The sequence below is a fragment of the Eretmochelys imbricata genome, chromosome 4 (assembly GCF_965152235.1).
Source record: "Eretmochelys imbricata isolate rEreImb1 chromosome 4, rEreImb1.hap1, whole genome shotgun sequence".
In the NCBI taxonomy this organism is placed as follows: domain Eukaryota; kingdom Metazoa; phylum Chordata; order Testudines; family Cheloniidae; genus Eretmochelys; species Eretmochelys imbricata.
The window spans coordinates 141590073-141604288 of NC_135575.1; the positions used below are offsets into that span (position 1 = coordinate 141590073).

Here is a 14216-nt window from a genome sequence, read left to right on the forward strand (position 1 = left end):
ATGCATAGCTAGCGCTTTAACCATGTAGCCAGGCACAGTGCCCCCTACGTGTGCATATACAAGCATGCATGAATCTGGACCTCCGCATGTTGGAAGAAATGTAGCTGCATCTGTTTCACTTTCTGACCCACAATTATCATCTCCTCCTGTCTTTGGCGTAGTTGGAGATCCCAGCATCTCAGGGAAGATGCTGAGACAAATAAAAGTGATTTATTTTCATATTTAGACTTTTAATAAAAATGCAGGCATCAAGAACATATTCCTAGATCAGGGAAACCAATGCAGAAACTCGACGTCTGTGTAAAATTGCATAATCTTTTAAATTCATGGGTCAGGAACTTGGGGGCCTCACAGAAGCTGTGAAACTCAGCCACGTGTGATGTATATTTTAAGTTGTAAAAGTTAACGCCTTATGCAGAATTCCAGATTTCTGAATTTCCTGACTCTTGCACAGTTGAAACCTGAACCATAGCATTGCAATATTGTCATTTATCACTTAATAAGAGTTTACATGGACACAGCAAAATAGATCTAAGCAAGGGAAAGGGAACTAGATGAACATGAACCTACACGGTGCTTTGGCATTAAGGTACCACATAAATAAACATTCTGCCATGAGACTGGCCCTTTTTTGTGACTGCACAGTTTCAAGAACAAATCTGTAGACGTTTTTGTACAATGGAATGCCTGAGCATGATATTCGGCGCTGGCTTTGTACGTCCTTGTTTGCACCCAGATCGTAGAAGTGAGAGATTGGAAAGACCTTCTAGAGCATCTACTATCCCTCTGGCAGTACAAAAATGTCACCTTACCGTGGATGTGTCAGATATTAAACTACTGTATGAACAGAACTGTCCTTGAAAGCCAAGGGAAAGGCAGGCTTGCTGTTCTGTAGGAGTTTTTCTTAAATAGGGTACCTAGCAGTGATGTAGGAGATGAAGTAACCTGACTGGTTGTTTCCACTCTGCACAGGATGAAAGATACCAGCCGTAAGAACAACGTCTTTGCGCAGTTCCGGAAGAATGAGAGGGACAAGCAGAAGCTGATAGACACTGTGGCTAAACAGCTCCGAAGTCTGATCAACAGCCACCATTTGTGAGGGTAGTCAGCTGTTTGGGATGGGATATTGGGATTTCAGGGCAGTGCTAATCTCTGCACTGCAGCCTCCCTGCACCTGAATTTGGGATTCCTGTTTAAAGAGAATATGTGTATTTTTTTATTCACGTGTATAGTATTCATGGAACCAACCCTTACAAAAAAGTGTTGCTAGGTGAATAATCAAAGGATGGTATCGCAGCATGGTGTGCACTGCTGCAGTGAAGGGTGGGGTTGTGGGTTCCCACTATAAACTCCTATTTTCAGGGGTTTATAACTTGACCGTAAAGGCTGAAACTTGAGATAAAAGTTCATGCCCAGATGATTTTCTTAACCAAATTCAGAGAATCCATTTGACTTTTCTTAAGTTATTCAAGTGCAGAAAAAAAGTGTAGGGAGCATTGTGGCTCCAATGCTTTTCTTCCAGGCCCGTAGCTCGGCTGCACCTTTGCAAATGGAGAGAGAGCTGCTTGAGAGCTCGTACTGCAGATGAGTGTATTTAGGAAGGGAAGGCAAACAAATGCAAAACCATTCACTTTGCTTTGTTGATGTGCATGCTAACTTCATCTGTAGTTTGCAGACTCCTGGCAGGAGAAGTACACTAAACAGATCCATCAGGTCTGTAATTGGACCTGCAGAGCAGGGCTGGACACTGTAATCTGGAATAACTCGTTAGGAGCTGCTGTTGCCTTTTGCAAAGACACTACCTGGAAGAGCTTGAGAGCTACATTGTCATCAAATGGGGTTGGAGAGAGCCACAAAATAATTCTGCTCCACCGTCCTGACCTTGTGGTGCCAAGTTTACCGTGGGATGTTGCTTTGTTGTGATTCAGCGTAGTCCTGCGATGCTAACATTGCAGGGAAGAAAATCAGCGCTCTGCAAACAACGTGAGGACATCATGCCACAATTTTGCCTTTCTCTGCAACTCCGTTCGATGCTGTCCCCTGTCTTCCTCCTTCCTGAATGTTTGGAGGGACATCCCAGTGACTCCACTTTGTTTGCTCAGTGCTCCCCACAACCAGAGTTTTGCAGTGCGCAGGGCCCTGCTGTTACTAGCATAACTCTGAACAGACTCCTGGGCACTCCCGAGTCGCATGGGACTCTAAGAGCACTCCACTGAGTATTCTAGCCCAAATATCCACTTGGTAAAAAGTGCCTAAGGGCAAAATTCTCCTCTCTTGTCTGTAGCAAGTATCTGTTCCATATTCCTCCCTCCTCCTCTGCATAAGGCTCCCATTGAAGCCAACTGGAGTGCTTAAGTACAGAATGTATGCTGGCAGGGAAATTCACTCTGCCTGATAGAGGAGACTTTTGCCCTTACCTTGTATTTAGCTACTAGACTGTAACTACTCTGGGGGGGTGGGGGAGACATCTAGTGGGTCCGTCTTTAATACCAAATCCAGATACAAAAATATTCGAGTGTTAGAGAGTCCTTTTTCTGTAGGAGCAGGCATGCCAAGCTCCATATTTGCCTAAAACTGTAATAGCATTACGGGGAGCCATTAAGATCTTTAATGTATACATAACCACATAAGTACAGGGGTTTTTTTACATCGGTTTAAATAAGTTGGGTTGTTTTTATTCACACCGCAGTTATTTTTTGAAGAAGCCAATGCACCTTTTCTAACCTTCGGGGAGAGATTTAGTTTTTACCCCTTTCTCCCTCAAGGCTTCGTATCGTGCGGGTGACGGAACTTGTTTAAATACGCTGCACAATGCAAATTGTCTGTAATATGCAAGGTGATGGCTGGCTCTCCGGGCCGCGTTCAGTCCCTCTTCCTTTCGACCAGGCGTGTTGACTCTGCGTTCCCTGGCTGCAGTGCTGGTGCCGCTGTCCAACACGTATTTAAGCACAGGGTGGACAAGGAGGTTATTTTGTATTTGTCTTTCCTAATGACGATTTTTTCCAGTGTTCCTCAGCAATGCGTTTTTATAAGGGTACGTGTTACTTACGCCTGAATGTCAATAGCCACGTTTGTAAGCAGCGAACTTCTACTACTGGCTACATCCAAGTGATGGGATAAGTATGCGGGGACTTTTTTATACTTGGGAGGGCTGTATATTGGCATTTCCCTTGTATTTCCTTTTTGAATATAGCTTAAAAACGCTTCCAAAGCACAGGTTCTGAAGGATGGTGAAAGCGACGTGGGTGAGTTGGAAATTGGCATGGGTGGAAAGGGACCTGCAGCAGCTAGCTGGAGGGATCTGCAAGCCAAAGAACTGCTCTGCAAGCAAATGTTTTCCTCAGCATGGGGGGCACAGATGTGAACTGGACTGGTTCCCCGTTCAGACCCTACACTAGCTCCAAAATGCTACATCTGGCCATGCTCCAAACTGCCAGCAAGGAGTTCCGTGTTCTGCCCCGTTCCTTTACATTTCGACGTAGAAACTTGTACTGTGCCCAACGAGATTGTAAAGGTGGTGCCGGCAAACCCAGCTTCTCCCGTGTTGCATGCAGACTCCTCTGCGGTGGCAAGCTCCTGGGTTCACCTGACTTGATGAAAACAGCTGGGAGTCTGACTGCCCTGAACCCACCCCACCTGCAAAGTCGTGTGAGTCACTGGTTGCAGCAGCTAAATAGACAGTGCTGTCTCCAGGGGAGAATCTGCAGCATCTCTGGTTCCAGGGTGCTGCTCAGTACAAGGGGAGAATTCAGAAGCTTCTGGGACAAAACGATCTGCAGTGAAAACTAGTCTTAGCAACTGAAAAAGGGAAACAGCAGAGCTGCTCTGATAATCTAGTGTAAGGGCCAGAAGGCCTGGTTTCTTAGCAAACACAGGAAGTGTCACCAGACGCATTACCAGTCACAGTTCCCATACTCTTGCAAAGCTCTGTCCCATCAGAATCAAACACAAAGGGACAAAGATGTGATTTACTCCTCCCACAAATGGAAAAGGCAGGTTTTCCCCTTCTACGGTGCTGTCACATTCTGTAGGGCCATGAAGAGGGATACTTCTCGGATGCAGGAGGCGGGGACAGGTCGCGACATACTGAGCATCAAATATGCATCCGATGCAAGAGAAACTTCCTGCATTAAAATAAATATAGAGGGTTTTTTTAACATCAAAAACCCATGGCAGCCCCATGCTGAAAAAAATAGGAGAGATTGGAGTCCACAAGGCACTTAAGGGCCATAAATAGTAACGAGCACTTTAAAATCTTTCGGAATCGTACTGCTGCAGCTGCTGGCAACAGTATAAATGAGCATCAGCAGGCATGACAAATAAGGCACTCTGGCATTTCCAGTTTCTTATTAGGAGGAGGAGAGACTGTCAAACACAATTTTTAATCGCATTTGTCAGCCACTGACTTTGCTGCTGGGCCGGGTGTAGGTTTTGCTGGTGGTGGTGATTTTTTCTCCACTCCTTGTTGAATGATGGGGTGGGGGGAGTGGGAAACGCGCCCCTGAATGTGTAGCTCAGGCTGATAACTAGGGGAGGGGTTATACTGAAGTAGATGTTAGCAGAGAAAAGCCGCCAGCTGTTAGATTAATGCTTCATGCTTTAAAATTCAAGGTGTAGGCTCCATTTTCAACTGTGAGAGGTTCCACTTGGTGCCTAATTAATATAAAAAACAAGGTAAACAGAATCCCTGAGCCAAACCTTTCAGCTGTGACCCCAGCCAGCACCAAACCTTCCGTGACCTGAAGCTGGGCTCTCTGTCCTGTCTCCACCAAACTCAGTTTAAAGAGGAGTACAATGGCCTGTACAGAGTTGAAAAAGCTAGGAAATGAATGCTACTTGGAGAGGCCATGGAAAACGCCTGGACCAGGATCATGGGAACTGGCTCTGGCGTTGAGGATTTTCTGCTGGGAAAGCAGCCCCCGCCAAGTTGGAGATTCAGAGAGTCTCTGATTTCAGGAGGTCAAACTCCTAACCACAAGTCGCTTAACGGGGATGAAAAATTGAATTTTGGTGCTCTGTTCCTAATTAACTTTTTGTTCCAAGAGATGCAGTCCGTCCCTTCAAAATAAAATTAATCTTTTAAACAGATTGCTTAAAAAGCTTTGGAAGACGTTTAAAGTCCCCTCTAACTCTCTTACTAATTATTTGTATCCTCTGATATGAATGGTAGTGCTTATGAAGGAAAGATTATTATAAATGTACAAGACGGGGGCAGGAGCAGAACCCACCACTCTAATGATAGACCTGTGCCCCCCAAATCAAACAATGCTGCTATTAATGTACCCACGTACATATATGAACATCCCTTAGGTTTTTTAAGTCATGCTAGAGAAGACGGGGTTATTTTTCCCCCTGCAAAGATGTCTAAGTACCAGTTGAAGACAGTTCCACTCCCTGAGAAGTACCCAGGTATCTTCTTTGTAAACTTAGGTGACACACTTCTGACAGCCTATGCGTTGGGAATAGGTTTTGTATTTTCTTTAATGCACTAACTTACAGACACATTGTACCAGTGCGTAGAGAGGGGTGTATGTTGTGTGTGTGTGTGTGTGTGTGTTCATTCTCTAGTGCTGGAGTTCAAGTCATAAAAGCTCTTAGCAGTTTTGCACTTTGTTTTGAATCTGACCACAATTCTATTCTCTGGTGGGAAAGCTGTCCATTGCATTGTTCTGTATTTGTTAAAAGCTAGGCTGTCCGTGCAGATACGAAAATGACTGCGTTAACAAATGTCAGATCTGCTAGATTTGACATTTTTTGTCCAGTTCTAAAACTGTTTGTGGGACACTGAGTTGCATTCAAAACTGATTCTTAGATGGAGGCATTACAAGTACTGCCAAAGACTCCATGTATGGATGGATGTGTGGGTGGGAGGGCCTGGTACCCCATCCAAAATCTGCTAGCATGGATCAATAACCTTGGCCTTCAAAGACTTCTCTGTTCCCTTTCTTATGGTTCAGTTGGAATGAGTTGTCAACAACAAATCAGAGTTTGATTTCCAGTCCCAAGGCAAAGCCATTCTGAGTGTAATATAATTTATCTCTGCACCAGACTTAAATGCAGGGAAAATGGGCAAGCAATGGTGAATTGGCAATGGGAGTTACTTTCACCTCCCAAAACTCTGCTGATTAAAGGGGGTTGGGGGCAACTCTTTTTCTGAAGCAGCGACCAATTCTGCCACATTTATCTTCACTTTGCCATTACTGTATCTCTACATCGTTTCTTTCCTAGCTTCGGAATTCCTCTTAAGTCACTGCCTGGCTTTTTCTAGTTGGTTCCAGTTTTAGAACTTGCAAGGAGACTATGCAATGGAGAACAACCATTTTCCATTTGTCCCACCCATGGGCTGGGCCAGTTCAATTAGACATACACCTAATCAAAGAAGAACATGTTCCAAGGCTTAGTTTACTCCCCCCTCACTTTCAGAACCAGTTTCTACATGCCCTTGGGATACCAAAATGCCTTGGCTCCCCTCTCCCCCTCCAGCGATGGGGTGTAAATTGCGTTTTATCCCAAATCTTGGGAGGCAAAGGGAACCATCTAATTAATGAATTCAAGGTGGGAAAGACTCTCCATGTTGCAAACTCTGAGCCGTTTTCATGGGTTTTGTTTTTTAAGTGGGATGATTCTGTGGATGTCTGCATTTGTGTATATAGGGGGTGAAGTGCTCACACAACGAACCCTAGACTAAGGGATCACACAGAGTTTGCCCCACACCTGTGGCATAGGGGTGTAAACGGCAGAAGACACTTGCTGTTGCTGCTTGGTTTGTTTTTTTTCACCTGATCCCTCCCAAACAAGGCCTGGTCTTAACGCCCAAATGTTGGGTTATAACATGGTTGTGCAGAGTCGAGTTAGCTGACACAATGTTGATTGTGACTGCGGTTGGGAGAGGTTGTGGTCAGCATGCTGTTAGCTAGTCATGGTTTAAACCCTGGTTCCAGCTGGGTTTAATCACAAGGAGCTGAAACGATGCATCTGTTCCACATGTCCACTTGATCCTGCCTTTGCCCTTGTTAGACACATGGGCCTGATTCTCATTTACAATGGGGCTCCTTTAAGCTGCCAGAGTGGTGTAAAGGGGCCTTGGCATAACTGAGGTTCAGACCAATGTGACCCTGAGCCTGCCCTCCAACTGCTCTGAATTTAGAGGGACAGCCCTGCAGACCTTTCTATCTCAACCATTCTGCGCTCAGTGAGGTCATGCTTCTACTTAATCGGGATTTACATCTGCACTGAATTGCTTTCTAACTACGTTTGACCCTCTGATTTTACCTCCCTGTCCCGTCCCCGCCATGCACCCCTCAGTGTCCACTGGCTGCTTGTATTGCCTTTATGGGCAGGGGATGGGAGGGGAGGTTTATTTTATAACCTAATGTGGTGAAAACCGCTTTTTTTGCACAAGTCGTTGCACAATAAGGGGAATACTTAGTAAATTAGGTTTAACATTAAAGGGAACATTTTTTTTTCCTAAAAACTCACTAGCGGAGCTACTGATTAAAAATGGACTGCATGGTTTACAGATTAAAATGCATTAGAAATTAGCATGTTGATTTCAACTGTACATTTATCCTATTGTAACTTCTATTAAATAATACATCATATAAATCTGGTTAAACGTGTGCTGGAATTCTGTGTGTTTGTTAACTTTGATCACAAGGCAATTGACTGCATGAATTGTGAGTGAATTTCATACAGAGTGCTTCACGGAGGGGGCCAAAACCGGTGGACTGGGAGCAGGATGATGGGCGATTGCTCACTTTGACCTACGGGATGGCTTCTGTTCTCTCTCTCCTCTTCACTGTGTGTGGAGGCTGCTGGGAGAGACAGTAAGGAGATCAGACTTGCAGTATCACCTGTATGTTGGTGAAATGCAATTCCAGGTCTGCTCATTATGCTCTGTTTCCTAGCTGTCCAAATAACTAGCTACGGCTGCTGTTCAGAAGACAAAATTCTGAGTTCAGACTCCCCCCAGACCAGACTGAGTTGAGGCCAGGGGGACGTGTTTGGAGGAGCTTGCTGGCAAGGGGTTAGGTATGTATATTCACCTGGGTCTTCCAAGTCCCGGGTTAGCGTCCTAATCACTGGACCAGCCTTCCTTTGGCAGCATTCACGGGCTTATCCTCATACCAGAGCCTGCACTGTCTCTCCGTTGGCATAGCCTGGCCCAGGGGAACCCGCACTTACACGATCATTCTCCTCTCAGCTCAGTGCCACTGGCTGGAGCCTACCCAGCAATCCACATATTGCTCTGTCCCCTGTGGCTGCCATACATTTCGCCCTTCCCCTTTGAAGAAAATAACTTTTGTCATCAGTGGATGTCTAGCCCACCTTCTACAGACTTTACAGACCCCCGACATTTAACACGTTGTTTTAAATGGGCTGGCCGAATGTATAGATGATTGGCAGTGGTTTGCATGAGCCAGAATAGAATCCAGTTCAGTCTCCGTTACCTAAGAACATAGGAATTGCCAGACTGCATTAAACCCAAGGTCCACCTAGCCCAGTATCCCACCTCTGACAGTGACCAGCTGCTTCAGGGGAAGGCATAAGAACCCTGCAGTAGCTGTTGTGAGGAAATCTACACCAAAGAAGGTCTCATCCTGGGCTCTGATAGTGAGAGATTGGTTTAAGCCCTGATTTTCAAGGTTTTGTCTCCCTTCCATACTCTTCTTGTCAGGATTCACTATTATAACTCTGGATATGCTTGTTAGCCATATAAATGTCCAATCGCTCTTTGAATCTTGCTCAGTTTTTAGCCTCAACGTCGTCCTTTGGGCTTTGCAAGGTCAACAGAGGTAGCCCAAACCTTTCTTTATCACTGCAGTTAGCAGGTGGGACTCCAAACACATGCCAAAGATCTGAGGAGGAAGAAGTGGCCAGTTGTTTTCATGCAGTCACTCTTCACAGCAGAAGCCAGCTCTATAGTTTGTCCTTTTAATTTTTAGGATTTTTTCTGTCTTTAGATTTAGTTTTGTGTGACCCCGTCCCAGCAGCTCTAGGACTCTTAAAACCCCCTGCAATGTACAAACCACGGGTGAATGTTTTGGAATGCACTGACCTGCCCCTGGACTGATGAAATATACGAGCTGCCCAACAAATAACCTCCATCAGCTGGCCAGCCTAAATTCCTCTCCAGGGCCTGATAGACATAGGAGCCTTGCTCCATGTCCCGAGAGTCCATAAACCACCAGTATTCAGCAGAGGTGCTGGAACAATGTGTATTGTGGGGGTGCTGAGAGCCATTGAACTGAACTGTAAACCCTGTGCATAATGGAAACCACTTAAAGTCAGGGGGTGCTTCAGCACCCCCCGAACCCCTAGTTCCAGCACCTATGCTATTCAGCAGATTATTGAAGTATGTGTTTATCTTTAAACGTGCAGAAGTCCCTTTCAAATCAATGGGATTTCAGCACGTTTACATTTAAGCGCCTTGCTGGGTTGGCGTCTAATAGACTAATGGGATCCGGGGGGGGGGGGATGAGTTCCAGAATTGGAGATCCTTTAAAATCTCTGGGTTTTGTTTGATTTCCTCGAGCAGTCCTGGCATTATTCCCCACCTCATCCCATTATAATCCATTTATTTCTAATGGGTATTATTCACTGGAGAGAATCTCACAGGTGGAACAAAGACCCTGAGGCCTAATGAGGAGGAGGAAAGCAGAGAATCAAGGAGCTTGTGTGCATTGTGCCTCCCCTATCTGCCCTTTTCTCTCTTGCTTTAGCTGCTGGGTTCGGGTTACCCTTCTCTTTGTGCCCGGCTGGCTAAAAACCTCTGCTCTGAGTCCATGATGTTGTCATCTGATGTGCAGCTGTTATGATGGTAATTCGGGGCCATCCGATATGAGACCAGAACTCTCCTCTGCTGAGACGGAAAAAGGGATCTCAGCCCCTGTCTAGGATTTCTGACCTCTTCCTTGGATTCTCATCACAGGGCTTCCAATGAGACGTTATGCGGGCCAGGTACCAGCTGCAAAAGCACTTTAGTGTATAGTCTCTTCTGAACCTAGCACTGCACCTTTCTTTATTCTAATACTATCCCCACTTAGAGCTTCTCCTCCTTCCCTGAGATCTTTCTTTTTGCCTAATGAGTGGGATTTTAACATGAAGTTTGACTTTTCTCTGGTGTCTTCCAGCCCAGGTTCTTAAAGCAGTTCACGAGTATGAATGGATTTGGCTTCCCAGCCCCGCTGCGATCAAGGCAGGTGCTGTTATCCCCCTTGTGCAGAAGGGGAACTGAAGCACAGAGAAACTAACTAACTGGCCCAAGGTCACACAGGGAATCTGTGACAAAGCCAGGAATAAAACCACGGTCTCCTGACTCCCGTACTGGGATTTAAAGGAGACCTGCAAAGGGGGAGAAAGGGGCTCATGCCCTTCCGTTTGGTGCTTCTGGTAGATAAAGATGTCCTAATAAAAGGGTTTTTGTGTGTGTGTGTGTGTGTGTGTGTGTGTGTGTGTGTGTGTGTGTGTGTGTGTGTGAAAAAACTACTTATTTAGACATTCAGGTTTTGCCTACCCTGGAAGACTCTATGGAGACTGAAGAACTGGTGAGATTACGACATCCCAAGAGGCTGAAAGCTGAGCACTTGAGGGGAAGGATTTGGTCAGACATTTATTTATCTCCAATGCCTAATTAACATCTGAGAGAGTGGGGGGTGTCTGTCAAAAATTTGACACCTTCACCCCTTCTTTTAAGGTGTGGGAGCCCATAATGGATCTCTCTCCAGGGACTATCAGAAATTCCAGGGAAGACCAGACCTGATATTTCTTATGGTTAAAAAGCCAGCAGGAGAGAAGAACTTTTTTTTGAAGGGGGTTGGGGGGGTGGAATCCCCTTTCCAGTTGTCTTTATCTGTCATAAAGAAGCACAAATGGTCTAGACTTGATCGTTCAAAAATACTTTGCAAGTACCTTTAACCTCAAGGCTGTTTTTCCTGATCTAGCTCAGGGAGAACGCTGAAGCGCTCGGCCTGAACCCTATGGTGCTTGGCAGATGTTCGGATCTAAGTCCAGGCTCCCTGGCTTTGGCCTATCCCGCCAAACCCGACCCCTCCTTCCCCCAAACTCACCCAAAAGCCCCAGTCAGGATTCATACGAGGGATTAGACATTTCTGTGGATAGCAAGGCTATTCAGAGGTGTTATAGTAATGCTTCAAAAACAATCAAGAGCTTTGGAAGGGATATAAACCATCCTGCCTCCGGACAGAATCTCTATTGGGGTTTGGAAGGAAGCTTCCCCTGCAGACAGCTTATCCCAAAATTGTCCATTGCAAGGGTTTTTCCTCCAGAGCAGCTGGTAGTGGCCACTGTCAGAGGCAGGGTACGGGATTAGATGGGCCCTGCTCTGGTTCAGTTCCTAGGTTTCTATTTTGGGGTGATAGCTACACTTGGTGACTTGCTCTCCTGGCTGGGGTGCTGCTGGGCATGTAAAATCAGCTCCTGGGTTCCAACCTGATCACATTTGTATCCTAATGGTTTTTCACTTCTCCTCCCAACCTCCCCATTAGCACAGTCCCCTTTGGAGTGCGCATTTCAGACCAAGCCCAGTTATCCTGTATGGCCAGCTCATTTCAGATGTGCATCTCTTCGAAACATAAGATGAGAGAGCAGCAAGCATGGGTATGAGACAGGAGTTGCTTTTGGTCACCCAGCCACATTCTTGCTAAACTGGAGGTGATTAGCAAATCCTGCCTTGAAAACTTCATGGGACGTTTTTATCTAACAACCACTCCACTGCTTAGATGATAATAGAAACTCTTCCTATTGTTTCATGGACTGTTTCACAATGCAGGTCCCGAGGGGCAATGGCCCTTTAACTTGATCCTTTACCCCACCCCCATCTCCCTCGTGTGCTGAGAGTTGAAGCCAAGTGTTGATTCACCAGTATCTGATGAAGTGAGCTGTAGCTCACGAAAGCTCATGCTCAAATAAATTGGTTAGTCTCTAAGGTGCCACAAGTACTCCTTTTCTTTTTGCAGTAGTTCAGTGGTTGCTTTAATTATCTTTCTGCCTTAAACAAGGATGATTGGATCCAACTCTTCAGTTGAAGTGGCTGCCTTCAAGGAATCTGCGTTCTGAACCCTGCTCTTCCATGATTGAATCTGTGCTCGCAGATGGGAAAAACAATATCGAATCTGAAATAAGGTTTTGAAGCCAGAGCTGACATAATGGGCACCAGTTCATCAAGGGAAAAGGAATTGCATTAACCTCCTATGGGAGGTTTTACCCTCTTGTTAGAGCCGTGCTGCTATTTAGGGCTGCACAGTTTGCTTCATTGTATTATCAGCCTTTCAATGTGATGATTCTACTAGCATCTTTGGCCTTATTGCAGCAAGAGATAAGATTCCACAAATGTATTCCAGTTCTGTCACTGTATGTGTAATATACTCAGTTTCTGTAAGGCATTTGACTTGGTACCACACAACGTTTTGATTAAGAAACTAAACAGTACAAAATCCACCTGGCACACATTACGTAGATTAAAAACTGGCTAACTGATAAGTCTCAGAATGAAAATGGGGAATCATCAAACAGGTGTTTCCAGAGGGGGTGCTGCAAGTATTGATTCTTGGCCCTACGCTATTTAACGTTTTTATTAATGACCTGGTAGAAAATATAAAATCATCACTGATAAAGTTTGCAGATGAGACAAAGATTGGGGGAGTGGTAAACAATTAAGAGGATGGGTCACTAATACAGAGTAGGCTTGGTGGAGGCAAACAATATGTGTTTCAATATGGCCGAATATAAACCATCTAGAAACAAAGAACGTAGGCCATACTTACAGGATGGGGGACGCTATCCTGGGAAGCGGTGACTCTGAAAAAAACTGGTGGATCATGATGGGTAAGAGCTGAATGTGAGCTCCCAGTGAGATGCTGTGGCCAAATGGGCTAATGTGATCCTCGCATGTATAAGCAAGGGAATCTCAAGTAGGAGTAGAGAGGTTATATTACCTCTGTATTCAGCACTGGTGTGAGCATGGCTGGAACACTGTGTCCAGTTCTGGTGTCCACACTTCAAGAAGGATGTTGATAAATTGGGAAAAGAGCAGAGAAGAGCCATGAGAATGGTTAAAGGATTGGGAAACAAGCATTACCAGGAGAGGCTCCAGGAGCTCAGTCTGTGTAGTTTAACAAAGAGAAGATTACGGTGCCACTTGATCTTAGTCTATACGTACCTACATGGTGACCAGAAATTTGACAATAGAGGGGCTCTTCATTCTAGCAAAGGTATTACGGAGTCCAGTGGCTGGAAGTGGAAGCTAGGCAAATTCAGACTAGAAATAAGGTGCACGTTTTAACAGGCCTATTAACCATCAGAACAATTTGCCAAGGATTATGGTGGATTCTCCATCACTGAAAATTTTTAAATCAAGATAGGATGTCTTTCTAAAATCTATGCTATAATTCAACCAGGAATTATTGTGGGGAGGTTCTCTGGCCTGTGTTCTACAGGGTACACAGTGGTCCTATCTGGCCTTAGAATCTCTAAACTGGCCTGCCACTGCTCTGTGATGTTGGGCAAGTCACTTCATCTCTCTCTTCCTCAGTTTACCTTTCTGTAATGTGGGGAGTAGTGTGAGGACTGACTGATTTATATCTGTGAAGCACTTTGAGGGCCCTCCTGTGAAAAGAGTTTCACAGGGGCAAAGTACGGTTGGGTGGGATGCTGGTGGTGACTGACTGCAATTATTCTTTATAATATAGAGGCCCCCAACTGAGATCAGGGTCCCGTTGTGCCAGGAGCTGTACAGACCTACAGTACCATGAATCATAGAATATCATGGTTGGAAGGGACCTCAGGGGGTCATCTAGTCCAACCCGCTACTCAAAGCAGGACCAATCCCCAACTAAATCATCCCAGCCAGGGCTTTGTCAAGCCTGACCTTAAAAACTTCAAAGGAAGGAGATTCCACTACTTCCCTAGGTAACCCATTCCAGTGCTTCACCACCCTTCTAGTGAAATAGTTTTTCCTAATATTCAACCTAAACCTCCCCCACTGAAACTTGAGACCATTACTCCTCGTTCTGTCATCTGCTACCACTGAGAACAGTCTCGATCCATCCTCTTTGGAACCCTCTTTCAGGTAGTTGAAAGCAGCTATCAAATCCCCCCTCATTCTTCTCTTCTGCAGACAAACAATCCCAGTTCCCTCAGCCTCTCCTCATAAGTCATGTGTTCCAGCCCCCTAATCATTTTTGTTGCCCTCCGCT

At 45.4% G+C, this 14216-nt stretch overlaps 1 protein-coding gene across 3 annotated transcripts in view; it reads left to right on the forward strand.

Annotated features, from left to right (window-relative positions):
• EXOC6B (exocyst complex component 6B) overlaps positions 1–7593 on the forward strand; it is a 449711-nt gene extending 442118 nt beyond the window's left edge. For all 3 annotated transcript variants that reach the window (XM_077816057.1, XM_077816058.1, XM_077816059.1), the window contains one exon: positions 973–7593. In XM_077816057.1, the coding sequence (XP_077672183.1) occupies positions 973–1099 (127 nt within the window). In that variant the 3' untranslated portion in view covers positions 1100–7593. The remainder of the gene's footprint in view (positions 1–972) is intronic.
• Positions 7594–14216: the final 6623 nt, after the last annotated feature.